The sequence below is a fragment of the Myxocyprinus asiaticus genome, chromosome 29, assembly GCF_019703515.2.
Source record: "Myxocyprinus asiaticus isolate MX2 ecotype Aquarium Trade chromosome 29, UBuf_Myxa_2, whole genome shotgun sequence".
NCBI lineage: Eukaryota > Metazoa > Chordata > Actinopteri > Cypriniformes > Catostomidae > Myxocyprinus > Myxocyprinus asiaticus.
Window position 1 is genome coordinate 8,181,840 of NC_059372.1, and position 19,680 is coordinate 8,201,519.

The 19,680-nt window shown below is 35.1% G+C and overlaps 1 protein-coding gene across 1 annotated transcript; it reads left to right on the plus strand.

The window, feature by feature from the left end:
* The first annotated feature begins 3,434 nt into the window (after positions 1–3,434).
* On the plus strand, positions 3,435–14,968 carry LOC127420539 (protein-glutamine gamma-glutamyltransferase K-like). Its single transcript, XM_051662903.1, has 14 exons — positions 3,435–3,544; positions 4,373–4,395; positions 4,488–4,679; positions 4,969–5,220; positions 6,290–6,408; positions 7,134–7,241; positions 7,375–7,552; positions 9,863–10,001; positions 10,197–10,389; positions 10,579–10,732; positions 12,189–12,473; positions 13,827–13,987; positions 14,225–14,361; positions 14,568–14,968. Coding segments are annotated over exons 1-14 (2,088 nt in total). The 5' UTR covers positions 3,435–3,542; the 3' UTR covers positions 14,713–14,968.
* The last annotated feature ends 4,712 nt before the right edge of the window (positions 14,969–19,680 follow it).

The window sequence follows — 19,680 nt, forward strand, 5'->3', positions numbered from 1 at the left end:
TGGCAACTCAAAAACAAACACAAAGACAATGTTAAGCTTCATTTAATGAACCAAATAGCTTTCAACTGTATTTGATATAATGACAAGTGATTTTATAGTATCAAATTAGCAATTTATCATGATTACTCAAGGATAAGGTGTTGGAGTGATGGCTGCTGGAAATGGAGCCTGTCTAGATATGATGAAATATGATTTTTTTCAAGTAGTGATGGTGCTGTTTTTTACATCAGTAATGTCCTGACTATACTTTGTGATCATTTGAATGCCACTTTGGTGATTTAAAGTACCAATTTCCTTCCGAAACAGCAAAATCTGTACATTATTCCAAACTTTTGGCCACAGTGTTCATCGCTTCATGCTCATAGTTTTGAATGAATACACCACATTCAGTCAGGCGGTTACATACGGTCTTTCGCACAAATATTTCAACATATCTGAAGCTCAAATCAGATCTGAAATTTTGACTCTGCAGATGGTCAGAACTCCACACAGCCACCATGCGACACTCCATTTGAAATGACTGGCCTCTGGTCTGTCATCTGTTGTTTGTCAGATGCAATGAAAAGGTGGCTTCAGTCCAGTAAGTTAAAAAAAAAAAAAAAAAAAAAAAGAAGATCTGCAAAAATGTAATGAGTACTTTTCAAGTTTAAATAAAATTGTAAGGATTAAAAAGTACTATTTTTCTTTGGAAATGTAATTAAGTAGAAGTACAAGTTTTCCATTTAAATTGCACTGAAGTAAAGAACAAATCTAAAAAAAAAAAAAATACTTAAGCATAAAACTTAAGTATTTTTACTTTATTACTTTACACCCCTATATATACTGTCGTATACCAATACAGTTATGGTTCTATGACAACTAGAAATAGATCCACGTTAATTAACAGCTATTTCACTTTAAACCGTCATTTACTAATCCAATTAACAGTAACATGCCTGCCAAAATGCAATTGCACTACTTATATGCAAAATATGTAGGGATGCAGTACTGCTTGTTAAAGTAATTGCTGTATCAGTGAGACACTGTACTGACAATGAATGTAATTTACTACACATTCCATCTTTATTACTTGTTCCAGCTCAAAGACATTGAGACAAATGATTTGTTGAATGATAATGACAGTGTGCCTGATTGGCTGAGTCAGACACTAGACTGATATAAAAGTCTTATCATTAATACTGTACATAGCTCTCCATTCCTCTGTGTAGTCATATAATGTATGTTAGCCCAAAACAAGCTGCTGAATGCTGCTGTGATGTCAAACATATATGTAAGCTAGTTTGATTTATGCCAGAGAAGTATGAGTTTAACAAATCTGACATTCATCTTGAAGCCTTATAAAAAAAGTGAGACTGGTCACCTAACCAGTTCTCAACTGGTTTTGCTTCAGGACACAACCCAACACAGTACCATATTTGTTTACAAAAGTCAAAGTCGTTCAAAAGTTACAAAAAATGTCTTTAAAATCAAACACTGAAATGTATTCTAAATATTTATTAAGATAATAATTCACTGCACAAAACACATTGTGGTCTTCACAAACTATGTTTATTCTTGTTGCAAGTGAACCCGTATTTAAGATAGTTTGGGTTTATTTTACCTTAAATAGTTATGTTCATGGTTTTCAAGCATATCACAGCCTTTCCATGTTAGCATGTCTAATTAGACTAGCTTCAATATGGAATTTTCTGAACTATTCAAAAGGAAATGCAAACTGTACTTAAAATGGTGTTTTCTATTTGTGGACGCAAATAATTCAAATGCAGTCTCATGTATTTGCGTTCTCATTTCTTCATTGTGACGACTGACGACCGATGACCCTGTCATATTAAAACAGTAGTGGCTATTATTCCATTTGTGATTTCCCTCCTCAAGCATTTCACTGCTAAAATATAGGACAATTGGAGGACTGTGTGGGATGTCTTCATTTTGGCCAAAATACTGGATGTCCCGGCTAATATGGGACAGTTGGCAAACCTAGCCCAAACTAGAGAACAGGGAAATAATCTGACCAGATACTTTTAGCCATCAACTGCATCTGGTCCATCACCTCAGCACACGGGATGCTTCGGATGTTTTCGTCTAAACTAACAGATCAACCGGTTTTGCACTTGTCACTAAGTCATGGCAATTATGAAAATAATTCTGAATTATATATATAATTATGTCTGTGCATCATTTATCTGGATTGTGCCTGCCAATGGGTGTGCTTGAGTGTTCCACTGAAAACTTTTGATGCATGTGTGTTTCAGGCCCAAAATGGCCATGTGTTTCTTTACCTTAAAGGTGATCTGCGTCATTTATTCAGTGTTAAAATGCTTTCTCCTGTCCCAGCTTACTTTGGAGAGACACCAATAAATAACCCATTTGTATGCTGATTTCCTCGAAGAGTGTAAACACTGTAGCTGTGTGACATGTTACAGCAAAATTGTCTTATCCAATGGTGTGAGTTTGCGGCGGGACGATCTGTTCATTCAACCAATGCTAAATTGTTGAGGAGACCTGTTTTAAAACTAATTATGTTGGCTCGACAAAGCCAACATTCTGTTATTCTACAAACTTGGTTAAGGTTTTTTTTAAATTATTATTATTATTCCTAAACCGAGACCAAAATGACTAACACTATAACTCCTCCTAGAGCTTTCAACCTACATCCACCAAACTTGGCACAGACCTTCAGACTGTTCTGGAATAGTGTGCTATGTCTTTACTGACTGATCGGACTTACGGTTTGCGCACAGCGGACGATCAAAATGGGAAAAATCTCCTAGACTTACCCTGATGGAATGTTCAGATAGGCCAACGGAATGTTCTTTAATTCAAACTTGAACTGTCGAAAAATTCAAATGTAAACAAACCCTCATTTATTTGACAATCTGACTGACTATCTGTCCAGCTAGCTAGCTAGCTACAGTCTTACTGTAATGTCTGTATAACCATCAAACTTTTAAAACTAGTTTAAACTTTCAGACAAGGCTTTGTCAAGCCATTATCAGAGTTTGTCTTGATAAACTTTACCTATCTGGTTATTTTTGCAGTTCTCTTTGACGACACCAGTGGTAAAGAACTTACACACTTCACTAAAAATAACATGCCCTGCTTTTTATACATATCCAACATGACGGTTCAGTTTATCAAAGTAATTACACCAAGAATTTAGTTGAGAAGTTAATATGTTTAAATAATTATCTAAATAAAGAACTTCACGTCATTATTGTGCTTTACAGTCATTACTTCCCATTACACCTCCTTTGTGATACGTCTTGACTTAAGTGACACTGTATAAGATGTATTACTGATGCATCATGTAAGCATCAATTAAGGGAAATTCTTGACACTCTTCATCTATGAGCTGTGGATGGGGTGGAGATGGAGAGCAGGTAAATATATTGGGCTGCTAAGGAGAGAAACTTCAGAGCGAAAGAAGAGTTACATTGAGAATTTCCACCTGGGATATTAATTCAGTTTCTTTGGACACAATTACTGTTATCAAACAGGGACGAGACATTCTTCGAACACATTCAGGGACAGGAACTGTGAACATGTAAGTAATCTCAAAGACAACTCAAAGACAATTTTAATTGATTGAGATCTGGTTTTATTTTGTACAGTATCCAGATTTTGGAGGCTGTTTTTGTTAAGGTGTTGGAAAGAACCCCAGAAACATTTTTAGTTGTGCTAGCTTGGGTAAGCAAAGGCTACTATTGCTTTTACTTAGGGATTTGAAAAAAACCCTAACCCCGTAGTACCGTTGCTATCATATTTTTGCACGTAAAAGTTTAAGGGGTGGGTTGATAACATGAAGCAATGGCCCGAGGTTAGCTACGCTTATTTCATTAACTACTACGAGTTGTTATGACAACTGTACAAGTCTGAACAAATTTTTACACCAACTAACACTTACAATGGTTGTTGTTCTCTGTGTGGATCACTTGTTTTGGTAGTTTTTACATTACTTCTAATGGAGACCGGAACCAGAAAACAGTTCAGCGGCAATCAGAATCATAATGGCGCCACTCAGTGGTTGGTCAAGAAAACTGTGGATCGTAAAGGTCGCCAGTGTCTCAAAACGTTTTATTTTTTTACACTGACACAGCACCCAAAAAAAGTGGTGCTCCTGCATGAACATTGAGACATGGAGCAACGGTCAAAGACATCTGTCTAGCGCATGTTTGCATAGAAAAATTATTTAAAAACCGTGCAAATACGCAAAAACCTTATTTGTGTACAGTACACTGGTATTTCATTCGTGAAATACAAAAGCATGCTACTGTTAAGCTGATAAGCTTGAAAGTTGTCATTAAGGAATATTGTGTGTTAGTAAATTTATACGCTGATCATGTTTTACTGTTTCTCTCTCTCTTTCTCTCAGGGAATCACGTGTAGAAGTGAATGGTAAGAGCACATCTTCAGACTGCACTCTTATGACCAGAAATACATCCTTGTCTAAGTCTAATTATTTTTTTCTTTTTTTTTCACTGTTTCAGATGCGACACTGCAGGTACGATCTATTGATCTCTTGAAGTCCAGGAAAGGACAAAATCGTCTGGATCATCGTACAGATCGTTTCGACAGCGATAACCTCATTGTCCGTAGAGGACAGTGTTTTCAAATGTGGATTGAGCTATCCCAACCATTTAATCCAAAGACTGACCAACTTCACCTAGAGCTGAGACTCGGTCAGTGCTTATTATTTGTTTCCATCTTGTTAGCCACCATGGCCCTGTTTGTTTGCACCTGAAATCAATATCCGTTTCAGATGATCTGATCACAAGTGGTCAGCTGAGACAGATCACTGTATACACTTTGTATTTACATGTCCTGTATTTGCACAAACTGCCACAAGTGACATTTCGGGCAGAATGCTCATTGTTGTTTTTATTGAGAAGTTGTATTAAGGGGAAAGTGAAAATTTGGTCAACATATCACATATCAGTCATTTCTTGCTCTTCTATGTGTGTTTTGCAGGTAACGTCTTGCCAGTACACAAGGGCAGTCTTTTGACTGTTCCATTAGTTACGGAATTCAAGAAAAATTCCTGGGAAGCAAAGATTGTCGAAAAGGCACAAAACAGAATCAAACTGTCGGTTTACTCCCTTCCAACTGCTTGTATTGGAAAATACAAACTCACTGTCGTAACAAACTGCCCACGGGGAAAGGCAACTTCTCCGTACATGCCCGACAATGACATTTACGTGCTGTTCAACCCCTGGTGTAGAGGTACGTATGAAGTTGAAGATAATAAGATGGACATAATGGGTGGTGGGTGGTGTTTAAGCAAAATAGAATTAAGTAAGACTTATGCTTTGTTTCAAAACATTGTGAACTGCCTATGGAGGTTGATGTAATGGCAATATACAAATAATACAATTGAAAATAAGACAAAATTGCTGAGAATAAATGCACAAACACATTTGACACTTCATGTGTTCTAAAAAAAAATAAAAAAAAATAAAAAGAGAAAATGTTTCTCATCAATTGACAGTGCTGTTGGAATTTATTGTATAATACAATAACAAGAATGTCTTGCAAATCTTAATCAAGAAAAAAAAAAGTATAATGTTAGAGAGTCTTCTAATACATGAAATCCCACAATGAAATGAAATACCTCAGGTTACATATGTTTCATATGGCATTCGTTGTCAAGTGTGACAACGGGAGTTATTTCTGATTGTTTCATGACCTTCACCACATTCTGTCGCCTTTTTAGCTTAAGATTTCATGCTTACTGATAGTGGCACCTGGTGGCTGAGGTTGGTACCACACGCTAATTGTTATCTTGCAAGTAAAAAAAAAAAAAAAAAAAAAAGATCTAATCTTATCTAAATCTTTCTCCAGAGAAAACAAACATTTTCACATGAAAAAAATAATAATAATAAATCAGAGAAAAAAAATTAATAATAATAATTCAGAGAGAAAATAATAATAATGATAATAATAAAAATAAATAATAATAATAAAAATTAAAAAAATAATAAATAAATCAGAGGAAACAAACAAACATTTTTGCCCAGAAAAAATAAAATAATAATAATAATTTGCAGAGAGACAAAAAAAAAAAAAAAAAAAAAAAAAAACATTTTGTAGGACATAAGGCACTAAGACACTAAAAAAAATAAAATAATAATTAATAAAAAATAAATAAAAAAAACCTTCACCTAGTGATTTTTGAGGGGGTGGGTCCGTTCCCCTGGCAAGATGCCACCCCAGGCAGCTGCCCATGTCGCCCATGCATAAATCCACCACTGGAACACACAAAAATTAAATTCTCTCACTCTCTCTCTACTAGATGACCCTGTGTACATGGATGACGATGCACAGAGAGTTGAATATGTGCTGAATGACATGGGCAGAATGTACTATGGAACGAAGCAACAGATTGGTTGCAGAACATGGAACTTTGGTCAAGTAAGAGCCACATTTCATTCATATATGTCAGAAAAAGCAACACATTTATTTATTTATTTTTCTCATGTTAAATCACAAAAGTAGCAGACTACATTTGTGAAACCTCCTTTACTGCAGGGGCCATATCTAGAGGGGTGCTGGGGTGGGCTTTGAATTTTTTTCACTGTAGAAAACAGTGTGGTCAGTTAATCATGTTTATCCTCACTGCAAATGAGCCTGTAATGCAGCCTGGATTGCATTTTCTTTCTTCTTGCCTAGATTTATTAATGGTTTTCAAGGATGAGGGCATGTCAAGCAACATTGGCATCTGCCTAATTTGACTAGCTTCTACCAAGTGATGATTTTGTGTGAACAAACTGTAGAGTTTTATTGAATGCACAGTCTTTGACGTCAACGACAAAAAATATCCGAAGCATTTTCTCTTCCCTTTTAAATGTTTTTATTATTATATATTATTTTGCTATCATAACTATGCACAATTATATGTTCAGTTGCCTTTTATAATTTGCATTTAGGATTTATTTTTTCTTACTGTCTGTGCATGACCTTATCAGAAAAGTCTTGCAACCCATTTTTGGTTCATGAACCACTTGCTGAGATACAGTATTGTATATATATTGCATTTACAAAAACTAAACTCTTTAACATTATTTTCAAGACAAGACATGGCAACTTTTCCTTTCTCTAATTTGCTCGCACTGATCTCACTGATCTGTGATTCTCAGTTCGATGAGGGAATTTTGGTTGCATGTTTCTTTGTGTTGGAGAAGAGTGGTGGTCCTTGCTCTGGATGGGGAGACCCCATTAATGTGGTCCGAGTGGCATCTGCTATAGTAAGTCTTTTTACCAACATCCACATTTTTCATAATGTACTGGCTCAGTTTGTAGAAATCCATGATGGTCGATTAATTGTAATGATCTGTAGTTCATAAAACAGATAACAATATCGTTTTGTCAATATGGCAGGTTAATTCCAATGATGACCGTGGTGTGGTTGTGGGTAACTGGCAAAGTAGCTACGAAGGTGGAACATCTCCTACAGCCTGGAGTGGTAGCAGTGCTATCCTGAAACAGTACCACAAAAGTGGAGGAATACCTGTTAAATATGGACAGTGCTGGGTTTTTGCTGGAGTACTCAACACATGTATGTTTTTATGATAATTTATGTATATATATATATATATATATATATATATATATATATATATATATATATATATATATATTCACCTTATTCCCAGTGAATTCCTCATTTAACACTTGCCAAGCATCAAATGCTAGTAAAAATATGCTTTGGTTACTCGCCATTTGGTTGGTCATTTGCAGCATTACATGGTTTAAATCAGAATGATGTAAGAATGTAAGAATGATACTCTGCCCCATGCTAATGTAAATGATGTGTGCAGTTCAAAACTAGGGATGGGTAATAATAGTGATTTTCCAATTAATTGCGATCTTCATGTGAACGATCCTCATATCGATTCTTAAAATCCCAAGATTTATCTTTAACTCAATGCACAACACTCTACGACGCGAATAAATCACATGCATATGCCACCAAATTTTGCGCAATGCCACTAAAAATGTCTATGACTAGCCACTGGCAGGTAAATGTTGAGATTCACTCACGTGACTGAGTAGTCTAGTGGCAAAGAAGTACAGCTCTGAGATCATTTCATCGTGAGTTGAAAAGTTTGTAAAAGTGGAAGTTTGGTTTGACCAAAGACGAAATCTTGGTATTCACGTGGAAGGATCAGATGTGTAACCCTTTTTTTTAAAATGATGATAATGATACCATTTCTTCTTCTCTGAAGTAAGAACAATACAATTATGCATTTCTTTTGGGAAAGAAGGCTATTTTGATCTTATTTACATGTACATTACTAAATTGTACCATTAATTTGCATATACAGTACATGTAGCCATCTACTGTGTAGTCTGATGGCTTGTTGTAACCTAATTTTATATTTTTATCACAATATATGAATTTGTATATATATTTAGACATTATCAAACTATTATTTGTCAATGTTTAGCATTTTAAATTGATTTGAAGTGTCAGTTTTTGCAGTTAATTTCATTATGCTTGCAATCAAACCTGACCATGGTGTTACAAAGAGAAGACACAGAATAAGCATTTTTCTACCAATAATTTATTTCAAACAATCTAATTTAATATTCTGAAAATTAACAGAAAAGAAAGAGAAAATTCAGAAAATTCAATTAGAGTATAAAACAGAAGAATCAGAGTAAACATTTTGCAATTTCAAGCTTTCTATAGTAAAAATTGATTTTGCAAACGTGTGTGTGTGTGTGTGTGTGTGTGTGTGAGAGAGAGAGAGAGAGAGAGAGAGAGAGAGAGAGTCAGATAGCTAGAAAACAACATGTGACTTCTAATGCCAACAATGACCAAAAGATGGCTATTGTCTTACCAGTTTTGTGTGTAAGTGTGTTTGTGTGTGAGTGGGTGTGCATGTTTTGCACTGGGGATGTATTAGTCTCACCTTGTAACTTATGTCATTTTTTTTTTTTTTTTTTTTTTTCGCATTTTGGCTGATTTGTTAATTGTATTTGACAAATCAAAAAACAAAAAAATTAGTCTGTTTTGTGGTTGGTCAATTTAGACTTATCATATCAAGCCCAAATGTTATTATTATTATTATGATTATTATTTATCTTTTTTTATGTTCAAATGGCAAATGGAGGAAAAGTCGGCAAGTCTTCTCAGATAAAGGAAACCAATAAGGAAAATGTATTTCGGTAAAAATGACCGAATACCATAGGTTAAAAACACTTCTGCGAGACTTGCTGAACTGCCACTAGTCAGCACTGTTTTAGCACTTGTTCTACAAATGAATAAACAGTACAAATTATGCATGTAAAATATAATATAATATAATATATATATATATATATATATATATATATATATATATATATATATATATATATATATATATATGCAATTTTAAAACATTATGTTTATTAATGAAATACATTAAATTTGTACATTTTAAAAAGCTAAAATGTGACTAAAAGAATGAAAAACATGATAAAATAAAATATGTACAATTAATATTTTCATAATGTACAAAGTTAGAAGGCCCTCTGTATAATTAACAGCATTAGCTGAGAGAGAATTTCTTTTATATGTAAGCAAAATGGACATTATAACTGAAATATACGCAAATGAATTGAAATAGATTCTTATTGAATCAAAATCAGAATCGAATCAAAATCTTATGAATCAGGAAATCTGTATTAATACCCAGCCCTAATACAAACTATCTACTAAAGAAAACACACACACACACACACACACACACACATATATATATATATATACTCATAGATAGATAGATAGATAGATAGATAGATACACACTCACACACACACACACACACACACAAACACATATTTAATATATTTTTTCTTCTTGCAATCTTTCTTTCAGTGTTGCGTTGTTTTGGTATTCCCACTCGTCCGGTCTCAAACTTCAATTCTGCTCATGACACAGATGTTTCCTTGACAACAGATGTTTATTTAGACGAGAATTTGGAACTGATTAAAAACCTTAACCGTGATTCAATCTGGTAAGATCAGTATCAAATTTCTATCAATTGTATTTATAATACTGCACTGCATTCATGACACCACAGGAAGTCTATATGGCATCACAAAGGTTGTGGTTTCACAATTGTTCATTAATCCATTTATAAAGAAGTCAAGTAAACATGAAATCAAAATTACCCCTATTTATTTTCTATTTTTATTTACTCTCCATGTAGGAACTACCACGTGTGGAACGAGGCCTGGATGACTCGGCCAGACCTGCCAGCTGGTTTTGGAGGTTGGCAGGTGGTTGATGCCACTCCTCAGGAGACCAGCCAGGGTTTCTACCGCTGCGGCCCCACCCCTGTAGCTGCAGTGCGCAGCGGGCAGGTCTTCCTCAAATATGACGCACCCTTTGTTTTTGCTGAAGTATGTTAATCCCTATCCTTTAATTTAAAGGACTAGTTGTTGTTTTTTCGGTGGATAATTTTTTTTTTTTTTAAGAATCTTTATGTTGCTCTTTGCTATACAAGACAATGAACTTTCTCTTCTCTTGCATATAATACATTATAATACCATGTAGTGTTACTTCTGAATGTTTGGCTCTTTGTGTTTTAGGTGAATAGCGATAAAGTCTACTGGCAGCGCAAATCTAACGGCACCTTTGCTGTGATTCGGGTTGAGAAAAACGCAGTCGGTCACTGCATAAGCACCAAAGCTGTTGGCTCAGACATCCGTGTGGATATCACAAACCTCTACAAGCACCCAGAAGGTAAAAACCCACATGTATACGTCACACAATACTCATTTCTTAAAACATCTGAATGTTAACAGTCACACATTTCGCAAATATATAGAAAATGGCAGAATATAAATGAGCTTCGTGAGAAGCTATAGCATTATTGATGACTTGAGTCCCTATTTCTGAAATTAGTTTAAAAAGTTAGAATGTTCAGCATTTTTTTGGTAATTGGTCTTAATTTGTGGAAAATTTGGAATTGTCTAAATTTGCACACCAACAGACTTTAAAGGGGTCGTATCATGAGGAATCAAATTTCATTGATCTTCTTTCAGAACTAAAAACTTCCTCCCCAGTCCTAAGAGAGCATTTTTTGAAAACAAGGTGCAAAAACCATTCGTTGCAAACTTCTGAAACTTCCTGACATCAAATAAATACATTAACACATGAGTGTCCATGTTTACACTTCTACAATGCCTATAGGGAATCGGACACTTTGTCCGCTCAGTCGCAGTGAAGTAGGCTAATAAGGAGAGAGCCGGATAGATACTATTAGTCCTAAACAACAGAAGAACTAATAATGAGAGAAAATACTGGAAAGTCTGTTTAACCTTAAAAGCTGTTCTGGCTGTGTGTAGCACCTGCCGCTATGCAGGTCCTTTCCGAAGGATCCCAACATTAGAAACAAGCAGCTGAGGTTTATTTTTAACAAAATCCATTTTAATCTGACCTCAACAGTTTGAGTGGCACATTTCAGTGCAGACTGTTATATGAATCTATCGCATTAATTCTAAGGGTCAGAAAGAGGGTGGAAATTGGAAGTGAAAAATGAAATCACGACTAACATTATGGGTAGACCTAAGGGGGAAAAAATGAAATGATAAAAATAGCATATGACAACCACTTTTCCATAGAGCGCAAAAACAAAAAGGATTTTATGAAATCCCTATGGAAAAATGTAGACTGAAAAAGTAATTTTTTTTCCATAAGAAAAAATGTCCAAACCAACTTACCGTTTTTAATGAGGAAATGAACTACAGTCTAATGAAGCATTACAAATTATGTTATTGAATTATAAACAATGAAAAATATAAAACTTCACAATCACAAGTAGTTTGAGAGTGTATGGAGACCGACTCTATTGCGTTATTCACAGTGCGTCAAGGGAGTGGACGGTTGCTGCTGAGCTTGTTGGACGCAGTTCTCTGATTGGTGGATCTTTCTCTGTTGGATCTTAGCTAGTGTTGTTCTTCACCAGGAATTCCACTATTAAACAAAATTTTAAAACATGAAGTTGAAATAGTGCAGACTGATGGCTTCAACAGAAGCATATACCATCAATTAACAACCTCTGAGCTCGCGCTAGGTCTGTCTTTGGAGGTTCATAAGTTATTGTTAAAAATCAATTTGCCTATGGAGAAAATAGATGGGATTTTTACTTCCAGAACCCAATTGTTGTGCTCTATTAACTTTTGGCCACTTTGATCAGGTACAGAGGCGGAGCGTGTTTCTGTGGAAACAGCCTGCAATTATGGCGCCAAGCGATCTACAAGCTCTTCTTACTATGCCGAAGATGTAACCCTTGAAGTTGGCATGCAGGGGGATGAACTACGTGTGGGCAAGGATGCTGTGCTGTCTGTCATTCTGAAGAACAAATGCACTACTCCTCGTAGTGTTACCCTCAACAGCCAGGTGGAAGCCATGTACTACACTGGAGTCCACAAAGTCTTACTGAAGAAGGACCAGACATGCACTGACCTCAAGCCTCATGAGGGTGAGGAATAATATAAGCTTGGCCAAAGCTTTTCATATACAGTATATATATATATATATATATATATATATATATTATGATTAACATACTTTTCTATTTCTTATTTCAAAGTTGTTTTGATATTATTTCTTGGGATCAAAAAGAAAAATGTCTAAGTGGTGTAACCGTCTGACAGTAAAAAATAAAAATAAAATTAACAGTTTACAATAAGGTGTTATTTATTAATATTAGTAAATGCATTAGGTATCATGAACTAACAATGACTTTTTGCAGCATTTATGAATCTATTAATTTATCAAAATTGTTAGTTCATTTATAGTTCATTTTGCACTAACTAATGTTAACATATGCAACTTTTAATTTAAAAAATGTATATGTAGAAAATAACATTAATTAACATTAATAAATGCTGTTAAAATATTGTTTATTGTTGGTTAATGTTAACTAATGTAGGTAACTAATGTTAACGATACAACCTTATTGCAAAGTGTTACCAAAATAATAATAATAATAATAATAATATAATTAAAAGCTGAAATTCTAGAAAAATATATATATATATATATAGTTTGGAATAATCTTTTGTTACTACTTCTTAAAAAAAATAAAAATAAAAAAAAATGTAAAAAGAGAATCCTCTTTTACACTTCTCATGACTGTGTGTGAAGTTTAAAAAAAAAAAAAAATCTGTTTTTTTGACAGTTTTATGAAATGAAATGAACAAACCCTAAGAAAACGTCTTGATATACGTGACTCAAAAGTGTATGATATTTGTAAAAAAAAAAAAAAAAATGTTTAGAACCTTTTTTTTTTTTTTTTTTAAGTAGATTATGTTGTGTACACTCAAGTATTTTCAAGGTGTAATTTAAGTATTTTTTGAAAGTATACTTGATGGTTACACCACTTGACATTTTAAAATCCAATAAATCTTATATATATATATATATATAAATATATATATAAAATAATGTAAATTATTTTCAAAAAATGTATGAAACAAAATTGACCAAAAAAAAATAAATAAAAAAATAAAAAAATAAAACATTTTTAGAAACTTGACATGTTTTTCAAAACTAGATTTTGAAAAGATGTCTTATTTTGATCATCTCGGACAACCTTATTTGTCAGTGACCCATATATATATATATACATTGCCAGCCCTAATATAGGCTATCTATATTTATTATCCTATATAAGAAGAACAGGAAAACTGCTATCAGATCAGTAGAGGCAACACATAATATAAGCAGTAATGACATACAAATGTAATAATGATGATTACTGTCAATTTGAATTGGTTACTTGTGCATTGAGCCCTAATATTCATTTAGTATTAATCTCTTTTCTCTACAGTCCAGACTCTAGAGTGGACCCTACGGTATGAGGACTATAAAGACCAGCTAGTGGACCAGGTGGCATTGACACTCACTCTCTCTGGAAGGGTCACTCAAACCAAACAAATACTAGCCAAGCAGTTCAACTTCAGACTTCGCACACCAGACCTCATTATCACTGTGAGTTTAAATGACTTCTGTTGAACATTTCACCAGCCGATTACCATATTTTTCTGCTCATTTGAGCAGCTGAAGTTCTGTTGTGCTAAAATGTGGTTATTAGATTTTAGGTTATTTCTACTTTATTGCCACTCAAAAATTTGCATCTGACTGTGTGAATTAAAATTCGTATTCAGAATGATTTGCCCGATTGTCTGATGTTAGCTAATGTGGCTTGTATGCACTTTTACCTTTCAGCCTTTATGCGATGCCATTGTGGGCAAAGAGATGCCCGTCAAAATCACATTCCAGAACCCACTGTCTTGTGTCCTAAAAAATGTGGTTCTACGTTTTGAGGGACTAGGAATACAGCATGTCAGAACGATTAATTATGGGTAAGACAGAAAAAAAGACATTCATTTCCCTGATTGAACTAAATTAACGCTGATGAGCACAATGTTGAACTAATACAAATGAAAGATAAAGTTATGAATAGAAGGTGCACTGTGTTGCTATGCAGTCTTAGAGTTTACATAATAATTTTTATCATGAAACAACTATATTTCATAATAATCATAATCTCTCTCCCCTATTTACACAGCGATATTTCAGGCAAAGCTAAAGTATGCCTGACGGAGAAGTTTGTTCCCATGCGGTGCGGCCTTCAAAAACTTCTTGCAACCCTCGACTGTCCTCAGCTTACTCAGGTGCATGGAGTTGCAAACTTTGTAGTCAGAGACAACTGAAACCTTTTTAGTTAATCAAAGGACCCCAAAAAAAAAAAAAAAATAAAAAAGACTCTGATTTCTCATTACTTCTGGGGGATTTGTGTTTAGTTCTGTGTTTTAATATTGCAATAACCTTGTATAAGAGTGATTATACATGTTGAACTGTCCAATCACAAACTTTACAATGTCCTAGTTAACCCTTAATCAAATGTGTATAGGATGTAACTGTTTTTTCATGAAACAGTGTAAATAGTTAGGAAATACTGTAGTTATATGGCATAATATGTTTGAGACAGCATTTAGAGGAACAAATGAAGGTAAAGATTGTTCAAAATAAAAATTTAGAAAAGAGTGTGCTGGTGTGCCATTTCTTGTTCATTTCAATCATATCTGACATTTCATTACCTCTCAAGTATTCTATAAACAAATAAACCTCCATTGTGATTGGGATAATATATAGTATGGAATAAACATTATGCTATTTAGAGTTTTGAGAGAAAATAAAATAAAAGGAGCATTTTACCCTGCAGAGCCTTTTGCCCCGTTGTACCCTATTATCACACAGTTCGTAAACAAAGACTAGATGAACAAATCACTTACTCATCAGAAATGATACCCTCCACTGGATGAAGTCGATATTTAAAATGCAAGCGTTTCTCATCAGAGTTTTGATCTTCTTCTGATGAAATTTGAATTCTTCCTCACTGTTCAGGATCATCTATAGAGCTTCATCGCGTGTATAGTGTGCCATCATTCAAAAGCGATAGAAAATCGATGAATCTGATGAAGCTTTATGTCATTTTTACAGCATTGATGGGGGTGTCAGATCATTACCATATGAATAGCAGTCTCCACAAATTGCCCTGCCTGGACCAGCGCTAATGAGCTGTACGAGAGTACCTCTCTTGAGTTTCATATGCATTACATAATCAGATAATATTAGTTTTGGATTTGAATTGGTTCATTTAAAAGCAGACATTTCAAGGTTTCTATAGACATATTTCTAATGTCTGTGCGACAATTATAAGCTGAGATTTGGTTCATTTTTGTGACGTGCTCTAAGCAAAAGTAAACTGAGATTTAAGCAGCAGAAAGTGCATCCTGATTTTTTTCTGTATTTTACAAAAGCACAACATATTGTTTTTATTGTGAGTGGACATAAATAAAAGAAGACCCTTTACAGTTTTGAATGATGTCTTCCTCTTATCTGTATGACCATCAGTGACGGAGTATTTTAAGTCGTTGAAGTTGTTATTAGAAAAAAATCCAAGTGATTGTGCCAGCGCCTCTGACTCCAGAGGGTTAATTGAAAGCTTGCCATAATATCAAAATATGTAATGTATTGGGGGTATCTGCTGGTGTCTACTTGAATAAAAATAACAATTACATGAACGTGACAATTATAACATGTAGATGGCTTCAGTACTCCACGCACTGGCTGATCTCTATAACCCAGTGTTGTAACAAATTTAATTTCTTAAAGTTATGCATTGGATATACTGTATAAAGTATTTAGAAATTGTAAAGGAAAATTATTTGAAGAATTGTAGCATTTGTTTTTAAACCACTTGTGATGAAGTGTCAGATTTTGCTTTGAGGCCACAATATGCTTACAGTCAAACCTGACCATGCTGTTACAAAGAAAAGACATAGAGTAAGCATTTTGTTTCAAACATACAAATTCTAGCATAAACTTTCTCACACTGGGGTCCGACTCTTTAATCTGTATATGTTTACAGATTTGTCTGAACTTGTGAGGGCCAAATGTCATCACTAATCTAGTGCATGATTGGGATAATATGGTAAAAGTGTGAACAATTACATTTTAGGTATCCTCACTAATAAAAAAAAATGCTTAAAAATGGGTCAGATGATGCTGATCTTACCATCTCATGGTGTGCACAGGTTTGTGTGATGGTTAGGTTTAGGGATAGGGTTGGGAGAATATTATTAGCCTGATATGAAAACAATGGAAGACATACTGTAGTATGTCCTCACCAATATAGTAAAAACAAATCTGTTTGCGTTCTGCACTATGGATGCGTTATAGTCTCACTTCATTTAAATTAAGTTAAATTTTAGTTGTGTGTTGTGTGAATGTTTGCTTTAAATCAATGTTGTGATTTACCTCAGAGTTGCTTAGTTTTGGTACATGGCTCTTTATGACTCTTTTTAATTGTAGAAGTACTTCTGGAACAAAGACTGTTGAAAAAGTGCGCAGTCACTGTTACCCTCTATTTATGATGTGTAATTCAAGCAGAGCTTTGTTATGAATTTGAAATGTGTATATCTTTTATATATATACAGTATATTAGTGTAGACCATTTGATTTAGCACTGTTTAATATGCACATTGGCATGATTTGGCAATGCTACTTTGACACCTGTGATGGCATCTCTGTGCACTCTCAGAACAAAAAAAAAACAACAAAAAAAAAGGTTCCGTTTAAGGTACACAGCTGTCACTGAGGTGGTACACTTGTTTTGTGTACATTCTGTATTTGTACCCTTAAGGAGACAAAAGGTACACTTTTTTGTTCCCAGAGAAACAAACATAGAAATGGTCCCTAGGGTACAATTAAGCACCCAAAACGATTTATACATTTTAACTAGAGGTACAAAAAACATCCCCTTGAGGGAACCACACCATTGACATCTTCAAATCAGCTCAGGAGACATATTTGATGATGTGAGGTGAGGCAGTCTAATGCTTTATAGGGTTGTGGTGTATTACTAATGTTTAAAACTTTATAGATTCATTGCAGTGTTCATTTTCTTCTGTGTTTAGCCTGAATCAGAGAGAATCTCCTGAATCCAGTTGTGTGTCCATGAAGAGTGAGGATGAGTCAATGAGTTCCCTGTCTTAGGTCAGTTAGGATCACTACTTTATTTTAAGAATGTGACGTGTCAGAATAATAATAGAGAGAATGATTTATTTCAGCTTTTATTTCTTCATCACATTCCCAGTGGGTCAGAAGTTTACATACACTTTGTTAGTATTTGGTAGCATTGCCTTTAAATTTTTTAACTTGGGTCAAATGTTTTGGGTAGCCTTCCACAAGCTTCTAACAATATGTTGCTGGAATTTTGGCCCATTCCTCCAGACAGAACTGGTGTAACTGAGTCAGGTTTGTAGGCCTACTTGCTTTCACATGCTTTTTCAGTTCTACCCACAAATGTTCTACCGGATTGAGGTCAGGGCTTTGTGATGGCCACTCCAATACCTTGACTTTGTTGTCCTTAATCCATTTTGCCACAACTTTGGGGGTATGCTTGGGGTCATTGTCCATTTGGAAGACCCATTTACGACTGGGCTTTAACTTCCTGGCTGTTGTCTTGAGATGTTGCTTCAATATATCCACAAAATTCATAATATATGCCATCTATTTTGTGAAGTGCACCAGTCCTTCCTGCAGTAAAGCACCACCAAAACATGATGCTGCCACCCCAATGCTTTACGGTTGGGATAGTGTTCTTTTGCTTTTAAGCCTCACCCTTTTTCCTCCAAACATAACGATGGACATTATGGCCAAACAGTTAAATTTTTGTTTCATCAGACCAGAGGACATTTCTCCAAAAAATAAGATCTTTGTCCCCATGTGCACTTGCAAACTGTAGTCTGTCTTTTTTATGGAAAATATTTTTTATTTTATTTGGAAATTGCTCCCAAGTATGAACCAGACTTGTGGAGGTCCACAATTTTTTTTTTTTCTGAAGTCTTGGCTGATTTCTTTTGATTTTCCCATGAAGTCAAGCAAAGAGGCACTGAGTTTGAAGGTAGGCCTTAAAATACATCCACAGATACACCTCCAATTGACTCCAATTAGCCTATCAGAAGCTAATTGGCTAATTGCCTAAAGGCTTGACATCATTTTCTGGAATTTTCCATGCTGCTTAAAGGCACAGTTAACTTAGTGTGTGTAAACACTGGAATTGTGATATAGTCAATTAAAAGTGAAACAATCTGTCTGTAAACAGTTGTTGGAAGAATTACTCATGTCATGCACAAAGCAGATGTCCTAAACAATTTCAGCTGCTCACCTAAACTATGCTGGTCTATGTTTTGCAAAGCAGTGTACTGAACTATGGTTAGACAAGGCTTAAATGTGCGTGCTCCGGTCCGGAGAGCTGATGACAGCTGAATTCTGTTGTATGTTGTTAAACTCACTGCAAAGAGCATTCTGGTGTTTTCAGACTGCAAGGCGACTTTATCAACATCAGTCGGAGGACTCCAGTTAACTAGCCCTGCCCTACTGCTTCAGGGCTGAGGATGGTCTAGTGCTTTATGCTTGAGGACAGTGTAGTGTTTTAGGGTTGAGGACAGTCTAGTGCTAGTGCTTTAGGGTTGAGAACCCAGCTACTTTAGGGTTGAGAACGGTTCTAGTGCTTTTGGGTAGTGGGTGGTCTAGTGCTTTAATGTTGAGGACAGTTTAGATGTTGAGAGCAGTTTAGATCTTTAGGGTTGAAGACTGTCTAGTGCGTTAGGGTTGAGGGTGGTCTAGTGCTTCAGAATTAAGGACAGATTAGTGCTTTAAGGTTAAGGACAATCTAGTGCTTTATGGTTGAGGACAATGTAGTGCTTCAGGCTTGAGGACAATCTAGTGCATGAGAAATAAGGAAAGTGTAGTGCTTTAAATTTTAGAATATTCTAGTGCTTTGTTTGAGGACAGTGTAGTGTTTTAGGGTTGAAGACATTCTAGTGCTAGTGCTTTAGGGTTGTGGCCATTCTATTGCTTTTGGGTTGAGGATTCTCAAGTGCCTTAGAGTTGAGGGCGGTCAAGTACTTGAGATTAAAGGACGGTCTAGTGCTTTAGAGTTGAAGACAGCCTCGTGCTTCTTGCTTTAGGACAGTCTGGTACTGTAGACTTGAGGATAGTTTAGTGCTTTAGGGTTTAGGAAAGTCTAGTGCTTTAGGGTTGAGGGCTGTCTAATGCTTCAGGTTTAAGAACAGTCTAGTGCTTTAGGTTTAAGGACAGTCTAGTGCTTC